General features: G+C 40.2%; 1 protein-coding gene across 1 annotated transcript; it reads left to right on the top strand.

Annotated features, from left to right (window-relative positions):
- The first annotated feature begins 2,980 nt into the window (after positions 1 to 2,980).
- LOC121865163 (endoglucanase E-4-like) lies at positions 2,981 to 11,909 on the top strand. The gene is made up of 15 exons (XM_042364469.1): positions 2,981 to 3,088; positions 3,519 to 3,658; positions 4,236 to 4,401; positions 5,253 to 5,329; positions 5,695 to 5,836; positions 5,984 to 6,079; positions 6,879 to 6,967; positions 7,182 to 7,275; positions 7,547 to 7,605; positions 7,949 to 8,067; positions 8,977 to 9,145; positions 9,709 to 9,873; positions 10,051 to 10,199; positions 11,187 to 11,286; positions 11,740 to 11,909. Exons 1-15 carry the CDS (start codon positions 3,025 to 3,027, stop codon positions 11,860 to 11,862), a joined length of 1,752 nt encoding a protein of 583 aa, XP_042220403.1. The 5' UTR covers positions 2,981 to 3,024; the 3' UTR covers positions 11,863 to 11,909.
- Positions 11,910 to 17,912: the final 6,003 nt, after the last annotated feature.

Below are 17,912 nucleotides of genomic sequence, written 5' to 3' on the forward strand. Positions count from 1 at the left end.
AATTTTTCTTTCAGAAAATTGAAAGCCTGGCTTTTTTTGTCCAGTGCCTTTTCAAAGTTTTTGAACAGACCGAGCTTGATGTGCAGTGGCGGAAGAAGAATGTTCTGAGGATTCACCAGAGCATGGGCAACAACATTGTGAGAACCTGGAGTAAGTCCACTTCTTGCAGGCCAGTCACATTGCATGTAGTGCTGCTTGTCTGCTCGACTATCCCACAGACAGAGGAAACATGCCATGTACCACCAGATGAAAAAGAAATTTAATTGTGAAAAAACATATGTAAAAAAGCACGGACATATACTCTTTTCCTTTGCGTCACGGCGGACATTTAAATGGCCGGCGAGCACGTGGGTGTATTTAAATGCATCGTAAGGGCATTAAAACTGACCGAAATCTTTTCTGTGAGGCTTGCCAATGTCTCGGATGATTTTTTTAATGAACGAATATGAGAACCCCATTTTGAGCGAAAAATGCCAATATTTTACCTGAATCTCCGCTTAAAATGCTATAGCACAAAATTCTAACCTGATTGAGCAAAATGGATAACATTTTTGAGATCAGCGTGCAAAATACACCCAGAAAAGCTTAATAATACACAAACCTCAAAAACTATGCAGGGCAGTGTTATAGATCACCAGGTCCAAACATGTTTGACAATTTGACATGTATGGAAGATTTATTTTCCCAAACCTCCAACAGACATTTGTTTCTCCTTCTCTGAATGTTTTCACTATGACCTAATTTACGTATTATTGATGATATTTTGTTTCTACACGTAGGTTTATATGCCGTGGTAAGAATCGCACATTAATGACTTTTAACGTAGTGGTAAGCATAATACCTGAGAATTTTTATGAGAGGCTGGAATTTTTAAGCGAATGACCTAGATTTTCCTACTGTTTTGATGAGTCTGGAACACAACACATTTAAATCCTGGATCGGGGTCCCGTATTTTGTCTCCTTACAGTTGTCCCTTGAGCTTGCTGTCCTCCCTGCTCCAGCTGCAACCTAGGAAATGGGTAAGTGCCAGGGTGGAAGCTTGTGTGTAATACCACATCAGCTGTTTATCATTATTAAAAGGTACCAGTGTAATTCCATCAGTGCACTTATTGTCAAATCTGTGGGTTTGCATTTCCGTCTGCACTACGCAGCCACAGTGGTCAGGCCAACCCCCAGATGCCCCACAGTTGAAAGCATGGGTACTGTGCTGGTCTGTTACTGATCATCCAGAGATTCTTGTATAGCGTGTAGCTCTTCAGATATCACACTAGTCTTCCTGCGGGCTACATGTTCACTTTAAATATTTTAATTTGGCGGTGCAGGCAGAAGAACTTTCACAAATCTGAGGGTACTGAAAGAGGCAGGCCTATCATCTGGAGGTACCCTGACACGGTAATTCCTTTGCTGTAATATTTCTAATGACGTAAGTAAGTAAATAAAAATGCATTCACGCAATCATGTTCATGACGTCAGCAGTGTGGTAGCCGTTTGTCCAGTTGACGTGGCAGAGCTTCGTGGCACCCGCCGTGCTCCACACAGCGTTCGTATCTTCTGTTTGGTTCGTGGAGCCTAATTTTCTCCCTCCTCTTAACAAACACACTTTAACACACTAAATCACAAACGTACGTACAAATATACACAAACACATATATGTACGCCCTCAAAACACACACACACACACACACACACCAAAACCGTAGTCATGCACTTCAATACCGCCACCACTCCAGTGCAAGCTCCAGCAGTTACAGTGGGTGCCCATCCTCTCCAGTTAGTGCAATCTGACAAACTCCTGGGTGTAACTATAGACCACAAACTGGACTGGAAGGCCCATGTAAACAACACTATCAAGGCAGCCTCGTACCGACTTTTCTACGACGACTCAGGTCAGTTGGGGCACCCACGCCAGAGCTGAGGACCATCTACAACGCATTTATACTCCCCAAATTAACGTATGCGTCACCAGCCAGGTCGTCTTCTCTCAACTCTACCCAACAACGTCAGCTAGAGAAGGTACAGAAAAGGGCCTGCAGAATCATGCTCGGCACAGACTACTCCGGCTACAACAACGCTCTCCCCACCCTGGAAATGCCATCTCTCAGAGACCTCCACCACCACGCACTAGCAGTGTTTGGCAGTGGACTACTGCACCATCGTCGTCATCGCCACCTCCTGCCACCTGCAGCCCCCCGCCCACCTCGCGCAGTCCGCCACTACAACAAAATTCAGCCCATAATAGCCCGCACCGATAGATATAAGAATAGCACCATCCCATCTATTGTTCAAATAATAAACAGCTCCTGATTTATGTACTGTACAGCCCTGTAAATGTATTGAATGTATATTATTATGTCAAAATCACATGTAAGTTTGTATATATTCAGCCACCAGCTGCAACTCTATTAATAAACCGTTTATTATTATTATTATTATTATTATTATTATTATTATTATTATTATTATTATTATTATTATTACTATTATTATTATTATTATTATTATTATTATTATTACACACACACACAGACACACACTTATCTGAAATAGTAAATAGATTAGACACAGACCGAAAGATACCCTGGAGTTCGAAAAATGGATGAGATTGTCTTAGTAGTTACTGGGTGCGAGCATGAGAAGAGGTCCAGCTGCTCGAGTCTCGCCGGTGTACATGGGAATTTGTATCAAAATCTCAGAGTGACTGTTTGTTCATTAGACCAAAATCATCGTAAATAATATGTAGGATAACCATGAATCACAGTCATGTTATTGATACACTTAAGCAACTATTAATTTTGCCTATTTAAGAATAGACGGTTCAGATGTCAAGGTTGTACAAACGCTGAGAAACTTATCACTTGGACCAAACAGTTTTTTTTTATTTGTCACCTGCAAGACACACAGAAGATTGACTGACGTGTATCTGACGTCAGGGAGGTGGGCCAGGTGACTGGTGTGACCATCAAGTGTGTATAAAAGAGAGCGAACATCTTCCTCCTACACCAGTCTCTTCTGCTGCATATAGACATGACTGGCGTCCTGGTGAAGACCTGCCTGCTGGGGGCTCTCGCCTTCACCCTCCTCCACTCGGGTAATCACATACAATAAAATGGACAGCCACGTGCGCACGTACACCCTCCCAGAAAAACGTATCTGAACTTATAATCGAAAACACAGTACAATTAAACTGAAGGCAAATGCTCAACAAATTTCAAAGAAAATTCATTTATAAAATTTTTCGTGTATAAATCAATCAATCAATATCACCCATTAATAATTATATCTTGCTTGTTTACGCTTTCCGCTGAAAGGCTTTTGGAAGGAACTTGTTCTTTCCTCCATCCGTCAAGCATATTTTTCAGTGACTAATGGAGAGAGTTTGACTAAACCTGTTATTACATCCGGCAGTAAAAGTTGATACAGTGACCGTGACGTAATAGATATTTTCAGCTCTCGGGGGCGGGGGTGGTAAGGGTTTCTTTGATTCTAAGGTGTTAACTATTGGTGGTTTGGGTCCACAGCGGAGGCGCAGTGTGAACATGTGGAAGTCACCCAACAGTTCCCGGGCAAATACCAAGCAGACTTCGTCGCCATTGCTCCTACAGACATCGAGGCACTGGATCTGGATCTGACCTTCAATATTCCCGTAGACCAAATTGAGGTAAAGCTCTCTGTTAAATTTTCTCATAATGACTCGTAGTTTATGACCATATTTTCCATATACATTTTAGTTATTTAGAGACGTTATATTTCTATTAAGAGAATGGATATATAAAATATCGTGCTAAATAATTATAATTACTATAAGTTCTCGTTCCTTTCTTCGAAAATTAAAACTTGCCTGCTAGATGAATAGCATTATTACTAGCCTAACCTACTCTAACCTAATCTAACCTCACCTCATCTAATCTAATGTACTCGTTCCAAATAGTATCTTTACGTTTTTGTGTGAGACAGTATGACACAACGAACAAAAGATTTTGACAACCCTACCGACACAAAATCATTTGCGTCGTAAGTCTCACACACACACACACACACACACACACACACACACACACACACACACACACACACACACACACACACACACACACACACACACATATATGGAAAGCGTTGTCTAATGATCTATATTAACACTTAGTTGGGGATAAAACTCACGTAATTGTTTAATGAGTTTGTTCTTATGGAAAAACTTGGTGTGACATTAACGCGCCAGTTTGTTGTTGATACAGTACTTTGCTGGCGGGGCGACCAAGAAGGACGACTACACCTTCAACCTCTTCAGCCAAAACGTCAAAGCGAAGGAGGGTGAGCAGGTGAAGGCTTCCTTCATGGTGCACTACTCTCACCACATGCCTTTCGTCATCCACGAGGTGATCAACGGTGTGGAGATCTGTGGTAGGTGCTGCCGCTTCTGCTCTCTGCTTCACACTCGTCACATTTATGTTTATATTTCTCACTCCAGACTACAGCACAGTACCGACAGTAAATCATAAAACATTAAGGGTGGTGACATACCTGGAGGAAGTCTTGAGTTAAACGAAATTACGTTACACTGACAAATCTACACAGGACAGTACAAATAAATGATAGTTATCAAGAACAGTGACGCCTGCATTACTTTAAATCACGTTTAATATTTTCATTTCGTCTAATGTCAGAAGGAAACCTACACCATGTCCACCATCGCCCAGCTCCACTCATGTGTTTCTATGTAAATTTCACTGAAAAAAATGTGGAAATTTGTGTAATGAAAACAAAACAGAACTTTAGACATAAGTCTGATATTTTTTTTTTGTCAAATAATATTTTGTTATGTGGGCGTCGCTAATGCTTCACAACTACCAAATAAAATAAATGACATTTTCCATCAGATAAGAAGTCAGTTAGAGAGAGTTACTACGCCTGGATTAGGTTATGTTTAGTCTAAGGAGATCATTTTGCGTGGAATTTGTTTACCAAACCAGTTTAACTAGGGATTAAATTTTCCTCCATGAATGAGTAAATGACATCCTTCATCAGTAACAAAATCACCTACAGGATGACTGGTACATTTAAACTGAGTTGACTCTAAAGCAGTTTGAGTAGAATAAGTCAGGCGGGTAGAGAACCATTCCACCATCTCCTGAACACTTCTTCCCTGTTCAGTTTTATAATTTCTTCTCACTTCCAGCACCTCACAGTGTCTTCTTCCCAGCTCCTCACTCCTCACATTATTCTCACGTTTGTTTTATCCCTCACACCTCCAGACACCACCGCCACCACGCCTGCACCCATGCCCAACCCTTGTGCTGAAACTGGCATGATGCCCTACGACTACAGCCAGGTGAGTGCCTCAGGTGTGTTCTGTCCTTCATAACTTCATAATAACGTATAAACTATTGATAAATTAAACGGGATAGAAAAGAAACAGCTGACAGTCAGTAATACAATAAACAATGTTAACTGAGTTTGTCTAAATATTTCACTTTACATTCGTTCTCCCTCGTCCCTTCCTTTATACCCATTATTTATTAGTCAGTTATACCTTAATACTGCCCGCTTCCCGCTTCTCTCATGGGAATTTTTTTTTCTATCCCATGATTCTCGTGTTTCGTCTCGGCGTTTGTACCAAATCCCTGACCTCTCGCCCTTACCACCCACCTTATATCCCACTCTTCATCCTTCTTTCCTCTCGCCCCTCACCCTCAGCTACTGTGCATGTCGTTTGTGTTCTACGAGGCCCAGCGGTCAGGTCCTCTGCCTGTAGATCAGCGCGTCACTTGGCGAGGCGACTCTGCTCTGGACGACGGCTCTGACAATAGCGAAGACCTTACTGGCGGCTACTACGACGGTAAGGAGAGAGAGAGAGAGAGAGAGAGAGAGAGAGAGAGAGAGAGAGAGAGAGAGAGAGAGAGAGAGATAAATACCAAAAGCAAGGAATATATTCTAAATTTTGTCCTCTTAATAGTTATTTAAAATTATGTTTCTCTGATTCCAGCTGGCGACCACGTCAAGTTTGGTTTCCCGATGGCCTTCACCGCCACTATGCTGGCTTGGGGCCTCATTGACTTCAAGGATGGTTATGAAGCAGCTGGTGAGTTTTATTGTTAAGTTGGTGAGGTGAAGGTGCACATATGTCATTATAGCTGATCACTGGAGACGGTGTGCCTTTTATGACTCCTTGATTTGACGAGTGCAGAGTGTCTCACAATCCTACTGGTATTAGTGAAAATCGTTCATATATAAATCTAGAGCAGTGTAATTGATTAACTATCCCTTTGTTCGCGAATCAATATCCATGCATCCCAGAAGGAGTATGTGAGACTCCTTAATAAAGACTCGAGACTACAGATTAATGAGACGTTAAATATACAGTAACTCCAGGATAACAGCAGGAAAACTGGATAAAAGGGACAGATTTGATTATTAACTCTAAGATCATGTTACAGGAGAGTGTTTTTGTTACTGTTACAAAGTCTTTCTATTACCTTTTAGCCCTTTCTCAAAGAAGTAAAATTAATGAAGAAAGTTATACAATTATAGTAACTTTCTATACCTGTATGGTGTTGGTGCTCAAATTGTCCATGTTTCAATTTTGCGCTCCCAATACTTTACAACTCGCATTAAACTCGTAAACAGTTCATTATATATAAGACACAAGACGATCATCCTTAAAAGTGTTGAGATTTTACTAAGTTAAACAAGACCAAGGTTCGGGACATACCAAGAAAAGACTCGCATTTTAGACAGGATGTTATTCTTGTCCATAAAAGGCCAAGATAAACAACATTTCAATAGTTATGACATAGTTAAGGCCATAATAAATGAGCAGTATATCATAATTACCTGGATAGTGTTGTGAGAGACTCGTGACCCTGGCGTGTCTCCCACAGGCCAGATGGAGTACGGTGAGGCAGCGCTCAAGTGGGCCACCGACTACTTCCTCAAGGCTCACACTGCCAAAGACGAATTCTACGGTCAGGTCAGTTGTTCTTTTCTGTAATTTACGAGTATACACAAAATATAGCTACCATTTTTTAGAAGAGTTTTTGTAGATGTAGAATGTGAGCATTTCATTATTTTAATGTAAAATTCAAATAAATTTAATCAATTCAGCTTGACTGCTTTACAGGTACAGGCGTTCAGTATCTCACTCTAGAATGTATATATCTATATAATAATTGTTTACTGTGCAGGTTGGTGCCGGCGGACCTGATCATTCCTACTGGGGACGACCTGAAGACATGACCATGGACCGTCCTTCCTTTAAAATCGATGAACCTCATGCAGGTAAGTCCGTCGCTCGAGGGTCGCTGAGGTGCCGTGACCTTTCTAATAGTACTCTATCATGGAGTCCGAGAGCCTCGTTTCCATTACAAAAAATTATCATATATAAAATGGACGGAACAATGAGATATACTGCTTAAGCGCGTATACTACATTAGTAACTGTACTAGTCATCAACCATTAAAAAGTGGGAGGGATACAACTTTGGTTCACAGTTGTCTCCCTCTAATATTAACTTAAAACACACCACTGATGGTTGTCTCTTATCCTTCAGGAACTGAGTTGGCTGCGGAGACAGCTGCTGCCCTCGCTGGAGCTTCCATGGTCTTCAATGTAATTAACTTTGCTGCTGTATCCTTACTGTTGTCCTATGAATAGAGTATAAGTCTTCTGTTCTTCTGTTGCCTCACATAATGATCCTGATTTTCAGCTTATAGCGTCTGATACTCCTGTTGTCCCACTTGTAGTGTCTGATACTCCTGTTGTCCCACTTGTAGTGTCTGATACTCCTGTTGTTTCATTTATAATGTACTTGTTCTTGTTTTTCCAGTTGGGAAATATTACAGTGAAAAGGCAAAAAACTATCTTGACATAGTTGGTAGACTATACTAGAATGAATACTGTGCTTGGTGCCGCTATTTTTTTAATTTCTACTTTTTTTTTTTTGCCTCCACAGGAAAGTGATCCAACCTACGCCGCCACGATGCTGAACGTGGCCAAGGAACTCTACGACTTCGCTGACAACTTCCGCGAGACCTACGACAACTCCATCCCTGACGCCAAAGATTACTACCAGTAAGTGTTGTGTACTGTGGTGAACATGTGTATACTGAACATGATTAGTGTGTTGTGTACTGTGGTGAACATGTGTCAAGTATTTATGTAGACGTATCATGATATGGTTAGCTTGCGTTTACCTGAACGTCACACAGCAGGTGAGCATCATAGAAATCGAGGTTATTGATACAAATATAGTTTTGTATTCATAGTCCTTGTCTTCATAGTGGGTGTTACAGTTATTGTGGAGGATGAGTGACTGTCAGTCTGCACCAATACGATAGAGGATAGTAATAACAGGAAAAATAAAGCAGATCCTAACGAAGCTCAGGCGACTTTTTAGACAGATGAATTTTGAGGCAAAGTGAAACTGGGTGATAATTAACTATTTTTTATTGTTCCATTGAATTTATTTTGTTTTCTTTTTGTTTATCATCATAAGAGTACAGTTTAATGGGAAAGGAACAAGCGTACAATGTTCTTACAGTTTGGAGTATCAGCGAAAGTTAAAGTCTTGCGTATATATAGGGGTTATATATATTGTAAAAAAATAATTGGCATATTCGCTGAACACGAAGACCGAGGTAACACCATATCATCATCAATACTAACCCCTTCACCATAGGACGCCACGTTTAGAATCTTATTTGGCTAAAGCCGGATGATTTCATTCAGCTCAGAGGCGACACCATACATAAGGGTTAACTGGCCAGAGATTTCACAAGGAAACTATTAAAATCAGTAGGGCAAAACAAGTATTTCAACACCACTATGCCAAGTCTTGAAGAGCATTCATCTCGAAACACCTCTTTCAGGTTAACACCAGCAGGCCAGTATCATCAGCAGATCAGCAATATGAACTGGCCAAAACTACCAGGAAATCAGTAATAGGAACATGTGAGTGACAGTAATTTTCTGCCTCCATAGTTCTTGGAGCGGGTACGGTGACGAGCTCGTCTGGGGAGCACTGTGGCTGGCGCGGGCCACAGGAGACGACGCTTACCTCGACCGAGCCCGTGACCGCTGGAATGAATTCGACCTCTTGGCAGAAGATGTAAAGCAGTTCTCTTGGGACGACAAGAGGGCTGGCGTTTTTGTAAGTTTACTATAAATTGATGTTACGAAGAAGCTAAATAATTTCACTGCGTAAATTAAAGATTTAATTTTGTGTTATATATTTTCAGACAGTTTGTAGATATAATAGTCATAAGTATAAAAACATTATACATTAACGTGAAACAACATGCAGACATAAAATGTTTAAAATGTACCAGCTTGGTGAACTGTACTGGGTGTTGGTGGAGCAATAATATTTCACAGATAATCGTAATCCTAATGTTCAGATAACTTTGAACCTGGAGAGCACGAACCTGACTCTCTCTCTGAGATAACTGACCTGTGACTACACAACCCCTGCGTCTGATCGAGATAAATTTCAAAAGTATTACACAGCTCTTATCTTTGCACTGAAGTTACTTTAGACTTGCTTCATAACCTACACTTAAGATGGTTACCCGAAAACGCCGGTTCCACAAGCCATAGCTTCTTAGGAAGGCAACTATTGTCTATGGTAGCCACCGCACCTTCTCCCAGACTCTGAATATGTACTGTTACCTGTTAGACAATTTATATTATAATTATTTTCGATCATCAAAACAGGAACTGTTCATACTGCTGGACGGCTCAGAGGAGTTCTCTACTCAGCTCCTCAAGTACCTAGACTTCCTGAAGAACAAAGCAGACTACACCCCTGAAGGTCTGGTCTTCCTGGACCAATGGGGCTCCAATCGTCACGCTGCAAACGTCGCCTTCATCACCCTCTGGGTCAGTTCCTGTCATGTTTCCCTCGACAACAAACACAGGCATCGTAAAGATAAAATACAAAGTTTTACACAGATTATATAAGATACTATGGAAACCTTCTGTGGACTCATCACATAATGATTAGGTATTTACATTTATGAAAGTAACTATATTTATTATTTTATTTAAATGTTTCAGGCGGCCAAGAACGGTATTGACAAAGAGGCCAACGTAGAGTGGGCCAGGGGGCAGGTCGGTCAACTGCTGGGCGACAACTCCCGTTACGAAATGTCCTTCGTAGTGGGTTATGGCGAGAAGTACCCTGAGAGGCCCCACCACCGCTCCAGGTATACACAAACACACACACACACACACACACACACACACACACACACACACACACACACACACACTTTCAACGTGCTTTTTTAATATTTGTAGATAAACTATAAGATGCTGAAAATGTCTAAAGACTTCCTTGAAAGCAACATTAAAGATCCCGAGATTCTTGAAATGTCACAGAATCACAATATGGTGTCTCAGTCTGTTATTACACAGTCATTTTAGATTAATTAACTTCTGATCAAAGATGGTGTCCTAAACGTAGATATAGCCTATATACACGAGTGTTTGAAATAATCTACACGCTTAATCAACTGTACATAGAAGTAAGGTCAAAGTGATTTAAACACAACATTTTTATTCAGACTTAGTCATTATTCTCAACAGGAAAAGTACTGAGTCACAGACCATCTCTCTGTGATGGCAATTACTTGTTGAGATAAGATTTTAAACTAATAGCGTCATTGCTTTCAAGGCTTTTAACCTTCCTCTTGTACTGTAATTACATTATACTGTACACATCATTTAACCGTAGATGATATTTCCTCTGAATCATAATTAATGAAGTCTCTTCCAAAGATAGATCGGCCATTAATAAGAACACGCTTAGAGCTGCTTGTGTTCCCAACTGAGTGATTAATTCTTTTGTGGCAGAAAGACATAGTGTTATTACGAACCATCTCTTCTAATGGCATTGTCATTAATATTAGCAATAGGTTTATTCACAGATAATAATTACTGAAAAAATGGTCGACTTCCTATTTTTAACTTACCTGAAATAACTTGAACACTATCTTCTTCTTTTTTATTTCACCTTTAAGAAATAAGGTTTTTCAAGAGGCCAGATGTACTTGATGTACTTTATACTTTTTTTTACGTGAAACTAGTTTACATAGATTACAATAATTCTCACAATTTCTTAAGGGTAAATATTTACAATTATCACAGTCAAATTGTACTGAAGATCCTGACGAGTAGTTTCCCCCTTTCAGCTCCTGTCCGACCCCTCCGGAAACCTGTGACGGCGCCCTGACAAACCCCGACCCCAACCCTCACGTGCTCTACGGCGCCCTTGTTGGTGGACCAGCAGCGGTAAGTCACAGCAGGTCATGCCCCCGAGGAGCCGCTAAGAGTTATTAATGTGATATATTTATTGTACTTTATTGGCAATAGTCTTAAAGAATCTAGCCTGCAAGATATTAACAACTGAAATTTCAACGATACACTTCTTTTCTTTTCATCTATCATACCATTTTGAAGTGTGAACCTAAATTTTTAAGTGATAAGTTCTTACCGTTTAAATAAGCTGTTGAACTGAACATATCTCCTCATATTAGTCTACACACATCAACAAAATTACACCTCCAATCAGAATAGTTTCATATCACGTTTCTTCTCGCTCCTGAAACAAGTTAAAAACGTTGAACTCACAAGCATTACCCTTCTCTATAGTTCGTCAGTACAAGCCTTAACGCTTCGATACGGGAATATTATGTCGATGTTATACACAGGTCATTTCAACTTATTTGTTCTTTCTTACCTCAGAGCGGCGACTACACGGACAGCCGCCAGGACTTCCAACACAACGAGGTGGCCTGCGACTACAACGCTGCCTACACGGGAGCTCTGGCCGCCCTCATCGAGATCAGTTTAGACACCATTAACTGACTCCCTTCTTCAATCACTTCTCATTAATAAACACAACAGAAATTCAATGTTTTTCTTTTAATTTACTTCTATTTACCCCCAAGGAAAATAAACATACACCTAAATTATGATAGGACTGTATGTATGTATGTATGTATGTATGTATGTATGTATGTATTGTGACCTACTGTACACCACATGTATCCTGAGACAAAACCTGGACCTTCACCACTCTCTCTACCTCAGTATATTCTCTTGGTCTATCTCTTCCTCCACACCACCTTCTTCACTACTGGCTTCTGCACCCATATATATCCGTCTCATCTATCCTGTCATCACGCTCTTGTGTTCTCTAATCCATTCACAAGAGAACCATCCCAGCCTCATCTCTCCCCGCTGTATGTGAATATTGTCAAGGTCCACAACACTCTAAAGATCTCAGTGATATACAGAAGACAAGGATGTGAAAGTTACATGGTACGTTAAATGTGATAAAGATTGAGATAAGGAGTACAAATACATTTTAAATTTCAAATCATCGGTGTATTTGTGGAACTGACCGTGATAACTGACTGAAAGGTAAGTAGATATATTTATATAAGATTAATATTGAGGTATTTTTGCCATGTCAACAAGTAGTGATATATGGATGTCAACACCACCATTGAATATATGTGGTCGTTTTAGGAAGCTATGTTTAACATCCTATTTCGTGCATATTGTATCATTCTCTTCGAGATATGTTTTTCTTTTTTTTCGTAGCTACACAACTACTTCCTTAGCGAAGAAACCAACGTTACATGAAAACAGTAACAATGATCGCTACTCTTTGGTTTAAACGACGGAATTTCAGGAGTCAAGGCGCCATCTGGTTTGTGTCCCCAGTAATATAACTCGGGACGACTCCTAAGCCTCCCCCCACCACTACCTGACTCTCTTCCTACAGCGCGGAAGTGACAACGCGAACCTCAAGACCCTCGACGGTGGAACTCAAGTAAATTTACTGGAGTTAACCCACCAAGCCTAAATCACTCTTTTTCCTTGATAACAACGTCAATCTGCTATGTCACTGTTTGGTGGCGAGAAACACAACATCACTATTACCGCTAAGTGACTACATCCTTGACCACCGAAGGGTCAAGACGTACCTGGTGCTCCTCTCGGAGCAGCCAGGTCAACTGTTAAGTTGGCCCATACCAACCCCCTCCCCTGAACCCTCCTCCCCACCGGAATATCAACAAGTTCTACCCAGAAGTTACAATTTCATTTAGGAAAGGAACGGAACCAGTGTTAAACAGAGGTGAACAGTGGTGAACAGTGCTGAAGTCAGTGAGAACAACTCAACAGTAACAGTCGTACCCAATTTAACCTTCACACAGTGAGGTCCCAGGTACCCAGTGATAACGGCCCGTGAAACCCAACAACAACCAGCGATGTGTTAATCCGTCTACGATAGGAAAGCCTAAGACCACACCTCACTCATATAACACCATCTGTGAGGGAATTACTACACCACATGTCCCTCATAACACCATATGTGAGGGAATTACTACACCACGTCAGGCCCCTCATAACACCATCTGTGAGGGAATTACTACACCACGTGATGCCCCTCATAACACCATCTGTGAGGGAGTTACTACACCACGTGAGGTCCCTCATAACACCATCTGTGAGGTAATTACTACACCACGTGAGGTCCCTCATAACACCATCTGTGAGGGAATTACTACACCACGTGAGGTCCCTCATAACACCATCTGTGAGGGAATTACTACACCACGTGAGAGTGAGCTCCTCCTAACACCATCTGGGAGGGAGTTACTACACTACGAGTTTGCTGTTCAACACCTACATTAATCTGTATGTTCACTGTATGTTCCTTTACCTTTCTCTAATGAAGGCTTTTGTTAAACCACCAATGTATGTAATAAGTCATTTATGTCCAATGTATATTTTCAACCTTCGGGCTGCAGAATTTTTTCAATAAACCGTTAATTATTATTATTATTATTATTATTGAATCAGCTTCTCTTTCAGTCACTTGATTAGATAAGATGACTATATGTAGGTATCCCAAATTACTCGAAACTTAGAAGTTATGTTCAAATTCCAGCACCAGTGAGGTATATACAATATTCCTGTGTTCTTTATTACTGTGGCTTCTCGTCTGCCAGATACTCGGGCAGTGTCTTAATCTGGTGGCCTCAAACAAAGGACTGAAAATCTCTTAAATCCTGAATATTAAATAATTTAGACTTAGAGGAGGTAGTTTTCGAGGTGGGGGGGGGAAAGACAGAGGGTTATAGGAAGGTAAAGGCGTTCGATCATTGCTGGAGATGTAAAGAAACTTTCCAGGTTGTATCATATCTGACATCACGCCGTCACCAATTATCAAGGGAGTTAGAGTAAAAAAAAAGTTAATAAGACGACTCTTTTAGTTACATGTGTAGACAAAAGAGAATACTGTATCAGATATATATTTTTTTTTACCATACCTAAATCCTGAATATATGCAATGATAAAAAATTAAAGAAGATGCAAATTGTTCTGCAGTCGAAGTCTGGCAACATTTCAACAGTTATGAACGAACTGAGTAAGCTTACGTTGCCTTAATCTCACAAAATCTTGAAAACAGTAAATAAATTTTCTTCTTTTAATTGTAACATTACACGGCTGCCCCCCAACGCTCACGAGGGACTGACCACTATGACCAAGACGCCTAAATTCTAAATTCCTCCTTTATGACAAATCTTGGGGTCGTACAACACATTCTGCCGTGTAATGATTTTCAAAGGTTTAAACAATAAATATTCCTCGGTGAAGATATAAGAATGCCTAGGTACCAGTGGTCTCTCTGTGCTGAATAAAATCATCTAGCATTAGCCAAATAAAATATTAAAAGTGACGTCCAGTAGTGAAAGGGTTAACTGGTTCACCGTTCAAATAATATTGTCACGTATTAAGTGAACGAGTCTGACCGAGCCTGTCCACGTTGGGCTTCCTAAACAACAATTATTTTTGTTTATCTGCTTTTTCATTGATGTTAAAGTTACTTTCCTGTTTTTAATGGTGTTTGGGTAATAGTCTGATTGTTTTGATTAATGATGGGGGTGGTAAATCGTTGGGTAGGAGGGTGTGTTTTTTTTTTCTCACGTTACTCTAGTGCTGGCGCAGGTGGGGGTGTTCCTTCATCTGAAAGGTTTGGTCGGGGTGTTGACGGTGAGGGAAATATTGTAATAGTGTTTGTACTCAATCAATCCCCCGTCCCCTCGGGCCAACCTCACAAAACCATTCCTTCTGGACACTTCTGAGGCCATTGCACATCTTCATGCCTAATTTCAGCTCCTTATCTTCAAAACTGAAGCCGTGCATAATGAACAGAGAGACAGATATTGTACTTATACGAGTATACTTACTAAGAAACCCGGCGTTACCTGCAGGGCCGGGTTAAGACTTTCGTAGGCCTTAGGCACCTCCAAGATATGGGGCCCCATTTGACAGCATATTCACTAATAACACAAGCTAGTACCTAATTATAAAATGTGATGACTGCAAGTGACAGATTTCGAACACAGACATTTTATCCAATTGTAGACAAGCTCATTGTTCAGTTGGTTAGACGCCAAGAAGCATATTCAGTGTTGTGTGACAGATTTGGTTTCCTGGTTGACAAATCACTGTCCCAGGATAAAGTGATCCTGAAAGCCAGAAATCTAGTGAAGACATATTCCAGTGATTTGGAAAAATGTTTTGCTGATGAGTTTTTGCTATTCTCAAATATGTACCCGGAGGAGAAAACCGTGAATGGAATGCTGAAACAACTAATCAACTGTGGATTAATAACCAGTTTTCCTAATGTCCACATTGCATTTCGAATTTATCTTTCACTGTTTGCAACCAGTTGTGAAAGCGAGCGGTCCTTTTCCAAACTAAAAAGAATTAAAATCTGTTCAAGATCCACTATGGGCCAAGAGCGGCTCTCTTCTCTTTCCCTACTTTCAATTGAAAATGAACTGCTTCGAAAGATAGACACTAATGACATAATAAAACAATTTGCACTGCAAAAAAGCCGTAAAGTTTTGATCTAATAAATATCTTAACTTAAAATCTGTGTCAATTTTCCGAAGCAGTTGCTTTGGCATATTGAGTATGTTCTAAACATTTCCTAATGATTACGTTGTAACTTGTATAGGATATTTCAGAAACAAAAGTATGTATTAGACAACTGAAAAAAAATAAAAATTTTGTGTACTCTTTGAAACAACTTTCTTCTACTATTTTGCTTTCATCTATGGCCAGAATATGCCTAAATAGAATAGTATAGAAAATAATCAAGTAACATAAATAGATACTAATAGGATTAAGTAATTAATAAATGGAAAAAAGTACCTCAGTATCAATTTAATAATAACCTGTAGAAAAAGGGGAAGAAAAGTTCTCGTTTAATTTTTCGTAGGCCCTCAATATCTAGTAGGCCCTAGGCACTGTGCCTACTGTGCCTAATGGATAATCCGGGCCTGGTTACCTGGATTTGTTTCTAAAGTAAAGATAACCAGGATGGCACGGTGCAGCCACCATCCCTAAGAATTAAAAGAGGAGCTCGTAGCCTATGTCCGTCCTTGGTCAAAATGAAGTGCACACGAAAAAATAACTATAACAAACATCAGCTCTTTAGGTTAAAAACTGCGGCAGTGCGTCTCCGAAGTGCAGTTTGACCACAAAACAATGTCTCAAATATGGTCGTCTCATCCCGCTTCTTCCATCCCCGCTTATGCCGGGTTACAACAGTTCACCTCATATTTACATGACTGTTTGAATGTTAGTATTTAATTCTTTTTCAGGTAAAAAATTATTATTACTTTATTTCACTTTTTTCAAAGTATGATATATATATATATATATATATATATATATATATATATATATATATATATATATATATATATATATATATATATATATATATATATATATATATATATATATATATATTACAACATGATCTACACAATAAAATCACATATGTAACCGAGTAATTGTGTTTTACTGTCGTCTGCTGCCCAAGGTCAAAGATTACACAATTAGTTCTTCCTAATTTAGACAATGTACTCTCGGAGCTATTAACATAAGTATATCAAATTTCGTGCTATCTTAATAACTACGGTTGTGCTCAGTGACAAATTAGAAAAAGGTAAATAATCTTTCATTGGGGGGAGGGGGAGGAAGGGCTCTACTATGTGGGGTACATCCTCATCTCCGCCTCAAATGTCTGTATCTTTTTTAACTTTCTCTTTAAAGGTTACTTTTACCTCGCGGTGCAGGCAATAAAGGTTCACGAACTTAGAGGTGCTGAGAGAGGTATCATCTGCAAGTTCCCTGATAAGGCAATTATTTTACCGCCGTATCGTCAGTGACGCACAGTCTTAAACAAATATTTGAGTCTCTATGTTTGTAACTTCAACAGTGTGGTGGCCGTGTGACCAACAGCTGTGTAGGAAGGGATAGTGTGGCCCCTCACAACAACCACCGCCATCCTGCACCACAGTCTGCTGGCATGACTTTAGTGGTGTTACCTGTGAACACTTGCCTGATGAAATTCTTAACTTAACCATACACCTAAACACACACACACACACACACACACACACACACACACACACACACACACACACACACACACACTGATATGCTCCACTCAGAATCTACACCAATGCAAAATTATGTTACATATTCTCTTGCACAATGACAAGCATGACCGACGACGACCACCTTGCAGAAAATAAAGTTAAGTGTCAAGTGTGTAACTCATGTGTCGTCCACCATCAAACCACCCGCGGTCACTTACGGGAAGGTATACCCAGAGTGGGTTGTAGTGGTATGTCATCCCAGAATAATCATACCACCACACGATGACCATAAAGATGTCACAACAAGACACACACACACATACACTCCTCAGAGGCATCACTGAACAAGCCCCCCCCCCCATCACCTTGCCAGAGTTCAGACACTCATTAAGAACACTTACGGCTAAGTACCCGTACAAAAAGCAGGAGTGAAGTCCTGGC

This window comes from Homarus americanus, unplaced genomic scaffold (assembly GCF_018991925.1).
Source record: "Homarus americanus isolate GMGI-L3 unplaced genomic scaffold, GMGI_Hamer_2.0 scaffold37678, whole genome shotgun sequence".
Taxonomy (NCBI): Eukaryota; Metazoa; Arthropoda; class Malacostraca; order Decapoda; family Nephropidae; genus Homarus; species Homarus americanus.